The 13,947-nt window shown below is 35.5% G+C and overlaps 1 protein-coding gene across 1 annotated transcript in view; it reads right to left on the reverse strand.

Moving 5' to 3' along the window:
- EYS (eyes shut homolog) overlaps positions 1 to 13,947 on the reverse strand; it is a 1,661,361-nt gene that overhangs the window by 574,838 nt on the left and 1,072,576 nt on the right. The window contains exon 28 of the mRNA XM_060283543.1: positions 4,768 to 4,880. Within this exon, the coding sequence (XP_060139526.1) occupies positions 4,768 to 4,880 (113 nt within the window). The remainder of the gene's footprint in view (positions 1 to 4,767; positions 4,881 to 13,947) is intronic.

Consider the following 13,947-nt stretch of genomic DNA (forward strand, 5'->3'; position numbering starts at 1 on the left):
AACTAAGCCCGTGCGCCACAACTACTGAGCCTGCGCTCCAGAGCCCACGCTCCACAAGAGAAGCCGTGGCAATGAAAAGCCTGTGCACCACAACCAAGAGTAACCCCTGCTGTCCCGCAACTAGAGAAAAGCCTGCTTGCAACTAGAGAAAAGCCTGCTTGCAACTAGAGAAAAGCCTTCTTGCAGAACCCAATGCAGCCAAAAATAAAATAAAATTAAAAAATAAAATAATAAATTTTAAAAAAGACAAAGCAATTTCTTCCATGTTTTAAAAAAACAGACAGGAAATAATATAACAATCTAAAAGTGAAAGGATTTGTTATATAAATAAATATAATTGTCAATTCTATCACTGGAAAAAACCTTGGTAGAAAAATTCAAGCAAACAAAAAAACAAATAACAACAACAAAATAAACAAAACCCCAAATACCATAATAGGTGAATTGATTTTCTTGTCAGTCCTATGCTGAAATTTCTAGTTATTGCTGGATTTTCTTATATCACCAGTATAAAGTTGATTGCTAAGAAAGAGATGAGGAACTAGAACATACTATTCTAAAATTTTAAGTCTTTTGGTCAATTAAAAAATGCATCGAGCAAGAGAGCCACAAATTGTGGGGATATTCACTTTATGTGTGTAAAACAGGAACTAGTATTAATTTTGGTTTTGGCTTCTCAATAGCAGCATCTCAGTGCTAAAATTAATATCAGATGCTAAGACTACAGTCTCTGTAAGAAAATTCTGAGTCACCCGGAATCCTCTACTGTAGAAACAGCCATCTGTAGAGAAGTCTTGTTGAAATAATCAGATAAACAGAGTGCCATCAAGCATTTTAAAGGAAAGCAGCATTTCTCATGGGAGACCCTATGGAGTCTGGGAGGTCACAGTAATTTTTCATATGGCCTGCGAGGTTAACATATTTTTAATAATGATACTGAGATGTTTTTTGACTTTTTCACTGTGTTTACATTTGCAGTGGTGATCCAAGAACAATGGTGGAGAAAACTGCTGATGACTAAAAATAGTAGTACCAAGTTACACTAACGGGTATAGTGTTCTCTACTAACAGTTTAAAAATCCAAATTTCACATGAGTGTACTTGAGGCAGTGGCAAAATTATTATTTTTTAAAATTATAATTTATAAGTATATGCCTTTTTACTAATGCGTGTGAAGCAAAGGGGAGTATGCATAAAGTATACTTCTCTGCATGCTGAAGTGTGAAGGTTGCCTCCAGAAGAAGCAATTTGTGATTATTTGATGTGTGAGAGCAACTAGCTGCTTCTTTTCATGGCAGACGATTTTACTTGAAAGAGCTAGTACTCAAACTATGGTTACACAATCTTAGGTATTAGGTAGACATTTTCTCAAAAACAAAATGAGACTGTCACTTCAAGGAAAACAACTAACAGTATTCGTTGCCAATGATAAAAATTGAGTTTTAAGGCAAATATTAGAATTTTGGAAAAATCTAAAATGCACCCTTTTGCACTTGACAGCTTTACAATACTTAAAGACACTCTGGTGAGATTGGAGGAGATATTCACAGATAAGATTTTTCAATATTTTATATTGATATGTGTTGACATTTAGGTTACCTGAATAACTGAAGGAACCAATATTTTTCTGGACATAGTACAAAAGTGTGCATGGGTAGAAGATTCATTCAAAATGCAAGATAAAACAATGGATTTTCATTTACAGAATATGAAAAGTTCACTGATTGGATTTTACATTTCACATTGCAACTAATGTTTAACAGTCTATGACTTACCAAGTTTTGGTGTAATATCAAACATGAGTATTCCCAGTTGCTTGAAAAGTTTACTTAAGTACCACTATTATTTCCAAGTGCATATCTATGTGAAGACTGAATTTCTTCAACTACTTCAACAGAACAGTTACTGGACAGACTGAATGCAGAAACATATATCAAAATTCAGTATCTTCATTAAGCTAGACATTAAAGATATTTGCAGAAAATGTGAAACCACAAATCTTTTCATTATTTTTATTTGTTGATTTGGTAAGTGTATTTATTTTTCATAAAAATATATTGAGGTTATTTATGTAACAAATTTATCTTTTCATTTTGTGCGTTAAATAATAAATTTATTTTAAACTCTTCTGTTTTCATTTCTAGTATGGTAAATACTGATAAATAATTCCACGTAAAAAAGCTCTTTGCAGTCAAAATAATTTTTAAGAGCACAAAGACCAAAATGTTTGAGAATCACTTGGTACAGTGAATCTAAAAGCAATTTCATAATAAAAATTTTTTGAAGAAATAATCATAGTAGGATCACAAAATATTTTAAACAGCACATCTTTGAGCATCTACTATTCCTGGCCCTGGGGAAACAGGAGTGGAAGAGGCCTGTAGAGTCCATGCCTGGAAGGAGCTCAGGTCATAGTAAGGGAGCCATCAAGGAAACTTATGAGCAAATAAAAACTACATTAAAATAGTGGCATCTCTTATAAAGAATAAAAAACAAATTATGGAAATAAAGAGTGACTAGGAGATATGCATGGAAGCTCACTTCATTTTGGGAGGTCTAGGAAGGCTTCTATGATGGGATCATAGATGTTGAGAAGCAGCCAGACTAGTGAAGAAGGGCTTGGGGAGATGATGAATGGGCTTCTGGAGATAGGACTAGAGGACAACTTTCTGGAAATGGTGGAAAGTTTGGCAAAGAAGACCAGTCTCACTGAACTTTAAACATAGAAAAAAGTCCAATTTTATCTTCTGTATAATTATGAGGGAAAGGTTACTTTTCTGATTTTTCTGATTTTCCTCAGAGAAGACTGAAGAATTAGAAAAATTTGAACTTTACTCAGTGTCATACAGCCAATAATTTAGAGAATTAGGCTTTGAAAACTCTTTTACAAACCAATCCAATATAATAGCTCTCTTAAGAGAAGTGGTCTTAAATAAAATAAAGTGGTGGTAGTAGTTGATGACAGGGACAGTGTAAATGTCCAGAGAAATTTAATAGTCTCCACTTGCTTTAACTCTGAACACAAGTAAAGTGCCTTTTATATGTTCACAGCTGTGTTGGATATCGTAGAGAGGGATAATTTCACTTCGTATTTGTTAAAGAACCAATATCGCAAAATGGAGGTCAAACGACCGAATGGCATTGAATGTAAACAGAATAGGTCCTCTAGAGAAGAGAACAAGAAAAGGCAAGGTTAAGAACTGCCGTGCAGATAGCTGAGATCACCCAATTTTTGGTTTTGTTTTATACTCATTTCTTTTTAACATCTTTATTAGAGTATAATTGCTTTACAATGGTGTGTCAGTTTCTGCTTTATAAGAAAGTGAATCACTTATACATATATGTATGTCCCCATATCTCTTCCCTCTTGCATCTCCCTCCCTCCCACCCTCCCTATCCCACCCCTCTAGGTGGTCACAAAGCACTGAGCTGATCTCCCTATGCTATGCGGCTTTTATACTCATTCTTAAAACAAAAGTTAAATGTGCCCTACTTTCACAAAATTAAAAAAGTAGTTTGCTTATCAAATTGCTAAATTAACAGATTATTATATAAATTATAGAAAGATTCTATCATTTTCAATGAATTTGCTGCCTAGTGACTGCCCTTAATTCATTTAACTATAAGTTAACAGATCATAGTATTTCACACAGAGGTAGAGAGCAAAGAATTTCAGAGTTAAATATTAGGAAATACTACTAACTGCAAACCAATTAAAAATGGAGATAGACTTTCAACATAAATTAGGAATAAATGGTAAAATATAAGGACTTACTGGTGTTGGATTTATATTAAAATTTCTAGAACCTATTCAGTGTGAATTTGTAAGATATTAGGTTTTCATTTGATTAAAAACAAATCAAGCAAACAAAAAAGCACCCTGTATACCACGGCATCATAGGTGTCACATAAATATTTAAATGTATTAGCTAAAGAGGAAACAGTGAGGAATGAATTATCCTTTTACTTTCTGAAGTATTTCCTTAATTTTTGAATACACACAATTTCCCCCTACCCATGAAGGAAACATTTGGCTATATTCAAATATGTAATGTTCTTATAGCCTTCTGTTTTTATTTTTCTTAAAGCACTCTTCATTTTTATATGTTAATTTAAGTATTTCATCAATATCTCCTCTACTACACTATAAACTCCTTAAGGACAGTCACTGTGTGACTGTTTATTCACCTTAGACCATAGTGAATAGTAGAATTTCAATATTTCAAAAAATTTTAGTAGAATATATCAGTGTGTTTCTTCTGTTGACAAACAGGCTTTTATGCTGTCCTGCTCCACCACCCTCTGCCCCACAGGTAAAGATTTCTGTATCCAGAAGCAGATTGTCTGAAAGGAATGTCACCAATAATGAAAATTTAAGCACAATGACAACTTTTTGAGAGTAATATTTTAGAATTAAACACTACCCTAAACAATACATCACATACCTGACTGTCAGTGTGCTTATATTTGAAATGCTCTGAGAGATGATGTTTTGTGATCATATTTAACTGATCATCTGTTGGTACATATGCTGAATCTTATACAGCACAAAGCAGAAACTCATTATAAATAAATGGTCCAACTTAATTGGGATGTAGCTTTAAAATGCTATAGTCTGTAAGGAAAGTAACATAAAATGTAAAAGTGGAAGAGAAAGCAAAATGAAGAAAACATATTCTAGCCCTGATTAGATTATTTTTAATGGATATGTTACTTTTGGAGTGGTTATTTGAACAAGTAATTGAAAAATCATTAGTAGTGTCTTACCTGCAACTGTCAATGTGAATTTTTTTCACTGTCTTGGATGGGATGAAAGATCCCCAGTTATTGATTTCTATAACTTCTATGCAGCCAGTAAAATTCTCAACTGGTCCAGAAATCTGACAGGGAGGAAGAGAAGGAGGGAGAGAGAGGAAGAGAAGCAGAGAAAGAGAGAGCGGGTAATTTATATTATTTCTACAATGTATTATTCTTGCTGCAAACTAATCAGAGAGTACAATCAGATTGGGGGTCTGATTTGATTTATTCAATATATTGGTAGAAATTAATACAACTCTTTGATAAATATTATTCTAAAAATTAGTAGGAAAGATTACCACTTTAGTCAAAAATTACTTGGAATCTGTATCTTATTATGGTATGAATTACACAAAGTCACTCATATGAATAAAGTAAACATTTTTATTACTTATTGGAACATAGGAGAAAAGCTGATACACTCATCTTATCCATCAAGAAGTTACACTCTTCCATCTTTTGCCTCTGTTCCATGTACTTTTTCTTTTGACATTAGTTACCTTATCCCATCCACAGCTATGGAACATCAAGAAAAAATTATCTTTCCAGGGGCAAAGGAAACACAGAATAAGCTACAAATATTTGTCACATCCTGTAGCCCTGATGCATTCTGCATGCCTTTTGTGTTCAGTTGTATTGTTTATTCTTTTTAGGAATAACTTGTGCAAAAATAGATATCCAGAAAGATTGCTAAAGAGCAAAAAGAGAAAATGATCTTGGAAAACATTCATTCTGATGAACAAATATAACCTCTTAAAAAGACATGACTTCTCATTGTATTCACTGTGAATATGCAGTATGACACCAGTAATTATATGTCTATATAAATTTACATTATGTTAAAAAAAGAAATTAGAAAAACTAAAAGGATTCAATAGTTAGAAATGAGTATTTATTTCAGGTTCTATCTTCTGTTTCTCAATATTATTAAAAATTCAAGCTAAGGTGGAGCAAATCATGACCAGGGCAATCATTGAATTTAGACACTGAAAAATAAGTTGTCCACCTTGATTTCTGAATTACTAATATATACTATTCACATTCTCAAGACTTGGCTTCTCATTGAGTGTAACATCAGAAAGAAAGAAAAAGAAAGAAAACAAGAAATTAAGAAAGAAAGAAAGAAAAAGATAGATGGGAGGAAGAAAGGGAGGATGGAAAGAAAGACAGAAAGAAAGAAAAAGAAAAGAAAGAAGGGAAGAAAAAGAAAGCAAGCTTTTGCCTTGTATAAACATTTTTTGGTGAATGAATTTTATTTCATCTTTTAACTTGAGTCTTAGTTTTAAAACTCTTAAACATTTTCTTCCTCTTTCTGATGTAGGCTCAAATATACTGCAAATCCTCTCAGCGAGTAACACTCTGTCAAGTGTCAAAATTGACTGAATTAGAAAACAAAATAGTATTTCAAAAAGAAGTCAGCTGATAACAAGGAAAATAGAAACATTTGGCTCTTACGTACTGCAGAAGGGAAAATATTCATTTGTAATTGTTAGCTTAAAGTTTTATGGACCTCATGAATGGTTTTGTTTTCCAAATTTAATTTTTTATTTTTATCATAATATTTTTTAACACCTTTATTGGAGTGTAATTGCTTTACAGTGGTGTATTAGTTTCTGCTTTATAACAAAGTGAATCAGCTATACTTATACATATATCCTCATATCCCCTCCCTCTTGCTTCTCCCTCCTACCCTCCCTATCCCATCCATCTAGGGGGTCACAAAGCACCGAGCTGATCTCCCAGTGCTATGCGGCTGTTTCCCACTAGCTATCTATTTTACATTTGGTAGTATATATAAGTAAATGCCACTCTCTCACTTCATCCCAGCTTACCCTTCCCCCTCTCCATGTCCTCAAGTCCATTCTCTATGTCTGTGTCTTTATTCCTGTCCTGCCCCTAGGTTCTTCAGAACCTTTTTTTTTTTGCAGTACGCGGGCCTCTCACTGTTATGGCCTCTCCCATTGCGGAGCACAGGCTCCAGATGCGCAGGCTCAGCAGGAATGGGTCATGGGCCCAGCCGCTCTGTGGTATGTGGGATCTTCCCAGACTGGGGCATGGACCCATGTCCCCTGCATGGGCAGGTGGACTCTCAACCACTGCGCCACCAGGGAAGCCCATTTTTTTTTTTTTTTTTTTTTAGATTCCATATATACGTGTTAGCATACAGTATTTGTTTTTCTCTTTCTGACTTCACTCTGTATGACAGACTCTAGGTCCATGCACCTCACTACAAATAACTCAATTTTGTTTCTTTTTATGACTGAGTAATAGTCCATTGTATATATGTGCCACATCTTCTTTATCTATTCATCTGTCAATGGACACTTAGGTTGCCTCCATGTCCTGGCTATTGTAAATAGAGCTGCAGTGAACATTGAGGTACATGACTCTTTTTGAATTATGGTTTTCTCAGGGTATATGCCCAGTAGTGAGATTGCTGAGTTGTATGGTAGTTCTAGTTTTAGATTTTTTTTTTTTTTTTTTTTTTGTGGTACGCGGGCCTCTCACTGTTGTGGCCTCTCCCGTTGCGGAGCACAGGCTCCGGACGCACAGGCTCAGCGGCCATGGCTCACGGGCCCAGCCGCTCCGCGGCATGTGGGATCCTCCGGACCGGGGCACGAACTCTTGTCCCCTGCATCGGCAGGCGGACTCTCAACCACTGCGCCACCAGGGAAGCCCTAGTTTTAGTTTTTTAAGGAACCTCCATGTTGTTCTCCATAGTGGCTGTATCAATTTACATTCCCACCAACAATGCAAGAGGGTTCCCTTTTCTCCACACCCTCTCCAGAATTTATTCTTCGTAGATTTTTTGATGATGACCATTCTGACTGGTATGAGATGATATCTCATTGTAGTTTTGATTTGCATTTCTCTATTGATTAATGATGTTGAGCATACTTTCACATGGCTGTTGGCAATCTGTATATCTTCTTTGGAGAAATATCCATTATCACAATTTTTTAATATTATCACTCTGTCAAGTTTCAAATATGACTGAATTAGAAAACAAAACAGTTTTTCACAAAGAAGTCAGTTGATTCCAAGGAAAATAGAAACATTTGGCTCTTACATGCTGCAGAAGGGGAAATATTCATTTGTAATTATTAGCTTAAAGTTTTTATGAGCCTAATGAATGGTTTTGTTTTCCAAATTTAATTTTTTAATTTTTATCTCAGTTATACATGAAACTTGCTTTTAAAACTTAAAATAAAATTTACATATACTACTCCTAAAACATCATAAACATGTGAATTAGTAAAGTTTAAATTAAAAACTGAAAAAAAAATTGATCTTAGAAAAATGTTTTTGATTGTAATGATTGTGAATGTTAAACTTTATTTTGACAAAGCTAAGCAATGGCATGATTTCAGTGCATAGTTAAGTAGATATTTTTCTCTATTCATGAAGATCTTTATTATTTATGACAATGAAGAGTACAAAGAAACTTTTAGCTTTAAAAATAAATATGAAGCCACCAGAGAGCTATACAAAATGTCCGGAAGGAAAATAAGTCTGATTATTCTATTGATAAACTTCTTGGAATTCTATGATTCAGTTTCATTCATGTAAATTAAAAATAAATATTAATTAATTAATTAATTATTTTATTATTATTTATTTATTTATTTATTTTTTCATTGTTGTGGCCTCTCCCGCTGCGGAACAGGGGCTCTGGATGCGCAGGCTCAGCGGCCATGGCTCACGGGCCCAGCGGCTCCACGGCATGTAGGATCTTCCCGGACTGGGGCACGAACCCATGTCCCCTGTATCGGCAGACGGACTCTCAATCACTGCGCCACCAGGGAAGCCCCATCATTGTAGTTTTGATTTGCATTTCTCTAATGATTAATGATGTTGAGCATACTTTCATGCGTTTGTTGGCAATCTGTATATCTTCTTTGGAGAAAGGTCTATTTAGCTCTTCTGCCCATTTTTGGAAAGTGTTGTTTGTTTTTTTGAAATTGAGCTGCATGAGCTGCTTGTATATTTTGGAGATTAATCCTTTGTCAATTGTTTCATTTGCAAGTATTTTCTCCCATTTTGAGGGGTGTCTTTTCGTCTTGTTTATGGTTTCCTTTGCTGTGCAAAAGATTTTAAGTTTCATTAGGTCCCATTTGTTTATTTTTGTTTTTATTTCCATTTCTCTAGGAGGTGGGTCAAAAAGGATCTTGCTATGATTTTTATCATAGAGTGTTTTCCCTATGTTTTCCTCTAAGAGTTTGATACTATCTGGCCTTACATTTAGGTCTTTAATCCATTTTGAGTTTATTTATTTTGTATGGTTTTAGGGAGTGTTCTACTTTCATAATTTTACATATAGCTGTACAGTTTTCACAGCACCACTTATTGAAGAGGCTGTCTTTTCTCCACGGTATATTTTTGCCTCCTTTATCAAAGATAAGGTGACCATATGTGCATTGGTTTATCTCAGGGCTTTCTATCCTGTTCCATTGATCTATATTTCTGTTTTTGTGCCAGTATCATACTGTCTTTATTACTTTAGCTTTGTAGTATAGTCTGAAGGCAGGGAGTCTGATTCCTCCTGCTCCATTTTTCTTTCTCAAGATTGCTTTGGCAATTAAGTGTCCATTGTGTTTCCATACAAATTGTGATTTTTTTTTGCTCTAGTTCTGTGAAGAATGCCAGTGGTAGTTTGATAGGGATTGCATTGAATCTGTAGATTGCTTTGGGTCATAGAGTCATTTTCACAATGTTGATTCTTCTAATCCAAGAATATGGTATATCTCTCCATCTATTTGTGTCACCTTTAATTTCTTCCATCAGTGTATTATAATTTTCTGCATACAGGTGTTTTGTCTCCTTAGGTAGGTTTATTCCTAGATATTTTATTCTTTTTGATGCAAAGGTAAATGGGAGTGTTTTTTTATTTCACTTTCAGATTTTTCATCATTAGTGTATTGGAATGCAAGAGATTTCTGTGCATTAATTTTGTTTCCTGCTACTTTACCACATTCACTGATTAACGTTAGTAGTTTTCTAGTAGCATCTTTGGGATTCTCTACGTATAGTATCATGTCATCTGCAAACAGTGACAACTTTACTTCTTCTTTTCCGATTTGGATTCCTTTTATTTCTTTTTCTTCTCTGATTGCTTTGGCTATGTTGAATAATAGTGGTGAGTGTGGGCAACCTTGTTTTTTTCCTGATCTTCGTGGAAATGGTTTGTTTTTCACCATTTAAGATGATGTTGGCTGTGGGTTTGTCATATATAGCCTTTATTATGTTGGGGAAAGTTCTCTTTATGCCTACTTTCTGCAGGGTTTATATCACAAATGCGTGTTGAATTTTGTTGTAAGCTTTTGCTGCATCTATTGAGATCATCATGTTTTCTCTCCTTCAATTTGTTAATATGGTGTATCACATTGAATGATTTGCATATATTGAAGAATCCTTGCATTCCTGGAATAAAACCCACTTTATCGTGGTGTATGATCCCTTAATATGCTGTTGGATTCTGTTTGCTAGTATTTTGTTGAGGATTTTTGTGTATATGTTCATCAGTGATATTGGCCTGTAGTTTTCTTTCTTTGTGACATCTTTGTCTGATTTTGGTATCAGGGTGATGGTAGCCTCGTAAATGAGTTTGGGAGTGTTCCTCTCTCTTCTATATTTTGTAAGAGTTTGAGAAGGAGAGGTGTTAGCTCTTCTCTAAATGTTTGATAGGATTCTGTGAAGCCCTGTGGTCCTGAGCTTTTGTTTGTTGGAAGAATTTAACTCACAATTTCAATTTCAGTGCTTGTGATTGGTCTGTTCATATTTTCTATTTCTTCCTGGTTCAGTCTCGGAAGTTTGTGCCTTTCTAAGTATTTGTCCATTTCTTCTGGGTTGTCCATTTTATTGGCCTAGAGTTGCCTGTAGTAATCTCTCATGATCCTTTGCATTTCTGCAGTGTCAGTTGTTACTTCTCCTATTTCATTTCTAATTCTATTGATTTGAGTCTTCTCCCTTTAGTTCTTGATGAGTCTGGCTAATGGTTTATAAATATTGTTTATATTCTCAAAGAACCAGCTTTTAATTTTATTGATCTTTGCTCTCATTTCCTTCATTTATTTTTCATTTATTTCTGATCTGATTTTATGATTTCTTTCTTTCTGCTAACTTTGGGCCTTTTTTTCTTCTTTTGCTAATTGCTTTAGGTGTAATGTTAGGTTGTTTATTTGTGATCTTTCTTGTTTCCTGAGGTAGGATTTTATTGCTATAAACTTCCCTCTTAGAACTGGTTTTGCTGCGTCCCATAGGTTTTGGGTCATTATGTTTCCATTGTCATTTGTTTCTAGGTATTTTTTGATTTCCTCTTTGATTTCTTCAGTGATCTCTTGGTTATTAAGTAGTGTATTGTTTAGCCTCCATGTGCTTGTATATTTTACAGATTTTTTCCTGTAATTGATATCTAGTCTAATAGCATTGTGGTCAGTGACGATACTTGATATGATTTCAATTTTCTTAAATTTTCCAAGGCTTGATTTCTCACCCAAGATATGATATATCCTGGAGAATATTCCAGGAGTGTTTGAGACGTATGTGTATTCTGTTGTTTTTGGATAGAAAGTCCTATAAATATCAATTAAGTCCATCTGGTTTAATGCATCATTTAAAGCTTGTGTTTCCTTATACATTTTAATTTTGGATGATTTCTCCATTGGTGAAAGTGGGGTGTTAATGTCCCCTAATATGATTGTGTTACTATCAATTTCCCCTTTTATGGCTGTTAGTATTTCCCTTATGTATTAATGTGCTCCTATGTGGGTGCATAAATATTTACAATTGTTATATCTTCTTCTTGGATCAGTCCATTTCTCATTATGTATTGTCCTTCTTTTTCTCTTGTAATACTGTTTATTTTAACATTTATTTTGTCTGATATGAGAATTGCTACTCCAGCTTTCTTTTGATTTCCATTTGCATGGTGTATCTTTTTCCATCCTCTCACTTTCAGTCTGTATGTGTCCCTAGGTCTGAAGTAGGTCTCTTGTAGACAGCATATATAAGGGTCTTGTTTTTGTATCCATTCACCCAGTCTATGTCTTTTGGTTGGAGCGTTTAATCCATTTACATTTAAGTTTGTTATCAATATGTGTGTTCCTAGTCCCAATTTCTTAATTGTTTTGGGTTGGTTATTGTAGGTCTTTTCCTTGTCTTAGGTTTCCTGCCTGGATAAATTCCTTTAGCATTTGTTGTAAAGCTGGTTTGGTGGTGCTGAATTCTCTTAGCTTTTGCTTGTCTGTAAAGCTTTTAATTTCTCCATCAAGTCTGAATGAGATCCTTGCTGGGTAGAGTAATCTTTGTTGCAGGTTTTTCTCCTTCATCACTTTAAATATGTCCTGCCTCTCCCTTCTGGCTTGCAGAGTTTCTGATGAAAGATCAGCTGTTAACCTTATGGGGATTCCCTTGCGTGTTATTTGTTGTTTTTCCCTTGCTGCTTTTAATATGTTTTCTTTGTAATTAATTTTTGATAGTTTGATAAATATGTGTCTTGGTGTGTTTCTCCTTGGATGTATCCTGTATGGGACTCTCTGTGCTTCTTGGACTTGACTAACAATTTCCTTTCCCATATTAGGGAAGTTTTCAACTATAATCACTTCAAATATTTTTTCAGTCCCTTTCTTTTTCTCTTCTTCTTCCGGGAGCCCTATAATTCAAATGTTGGTGCATTTAATATTGTCCCAGAGGTCTCTGAGACTGTCCTCAGTTTTTTTCATTCTTTTTTCTTTATTCTGCTCTGTAATACTTATTTCCACTATTTTACTCTCCAGGTCACTTATCTATTTTTCTGCCTCAGTTATTCTGCTATTGATCCTTTCTACAGAATTTTAAATTTAATTTATTGTGTTGTTCTTCATTGTTTGTTTGCTCTTTACTTCTTCTAGGTCCTTGTTAAATGTTTCTTGTATTTTCTCTATTCTATTTCCAAGATTTTGTATCATATTTACTATCATTATTCTGAAATTTTTTCAGGTAGACTGCCTATTTCCTCTTCATTTGTTAGGTCTGGTGGGTTTTTACCTTACTCCTTCATCTGCTTTGTGATTTTCTGTCTTCTCATTTTGCTTAACTTACTGTGTTTGGGGTCTCCTTTTCACAGGCTGCAGGTTCGTTGTTCCTGTTGTTTTGGGTGTCTGTCCCCAGTGGCTAAGGTTAGTTTAGTGGGTTGTGTAGGCTTCCTGGTGGATGGGACTAGTGCCTGTGTTCTGGTGTATGAAGTTGCATCTTGTCTTTCTGGTGGCCAGGTCCAAGTCTTGTGGCATAGTTGTTTGGCATAAGGTGTGCAGTACTGTAGCTTGCTGGTCATTGAGTGAAGCTGAGTATTGGCGATGAGATGGAGATCTCTGGGAATTTTTTGCTGTTCGATATTATGTGGAGCTGGGAGATCTCTTGTGGACCAGTGTCCTGACGTTCACTTTCCCACCTCAGAGGCCCAGCCCTGACGCCTGGCTGGAGCACCAAGAGCCTTCCATCCACATGGCTCAGAGTAAAGGGGAGAAAAAATAGAAAGAAATAAGGAAAGAAGATAAAGTAAAATAAAATAAAATAAAAACATTATTAAAATAAAAAAATACATAATTATTAAGAAAAAAAATTAAAAAGTAAAAAAAAATACGGACAGACCGAACCCCAGGGCAAATGGTAAAAGCAAAGTTATACAGACAAAATCACACACAGAAACATACATATACACACTCAGAAAAAGAGAAAAAGGGGGAAAAAATGTTGTTGCTCTCAAAGTCCACCTCCTCAATTGAGTATGATTCGTTGTCTATTCAGGTATTCCACAGATGCAGGGTACATCAAATTGATTGTGGACATTTATTCCACACTCCTGAGGCTGCTGGGAGTGATTTCCCTTTCTCTTCTGTGTTCGCACAGCTCCGGGAGCTCAGCTTTGGATTTGGCCCTGCCTCTGAGTGTAGGGCTGGAGGGCGTCTGTTCTTAGACAGGACGGGGTTAAAGGAGGAGATTCTTCGGGGGCTCTGGCTCACTCAGGCTTGGGGGAGGGAGGGGTTCGGAGGCAGGGCGAGCCTGCGGCGGCAGAGGCCGGCGTGACAGTTCACCAGCCTGAGGGGCCGTGTGTTCTCCTGGGTAAGTTGTCCCTGGATCCCGGGACCCTGGCAGTGGTGGGCTGCACAGGCT

This window comes from Globicephala melas, chromosome 14, assembly GCF_963455315.2.
Source record: "Globicephala melas chromosome 14, mGloMel1.2, whole genome shotgun sequence".
Taxonomy (NCBI): domain Eukaryota; kingdom Metazoa; phylum Chordata; class Mammalia; order Artiodactyla; family Delphinidae; genus Globicephala; species Globicephala melas.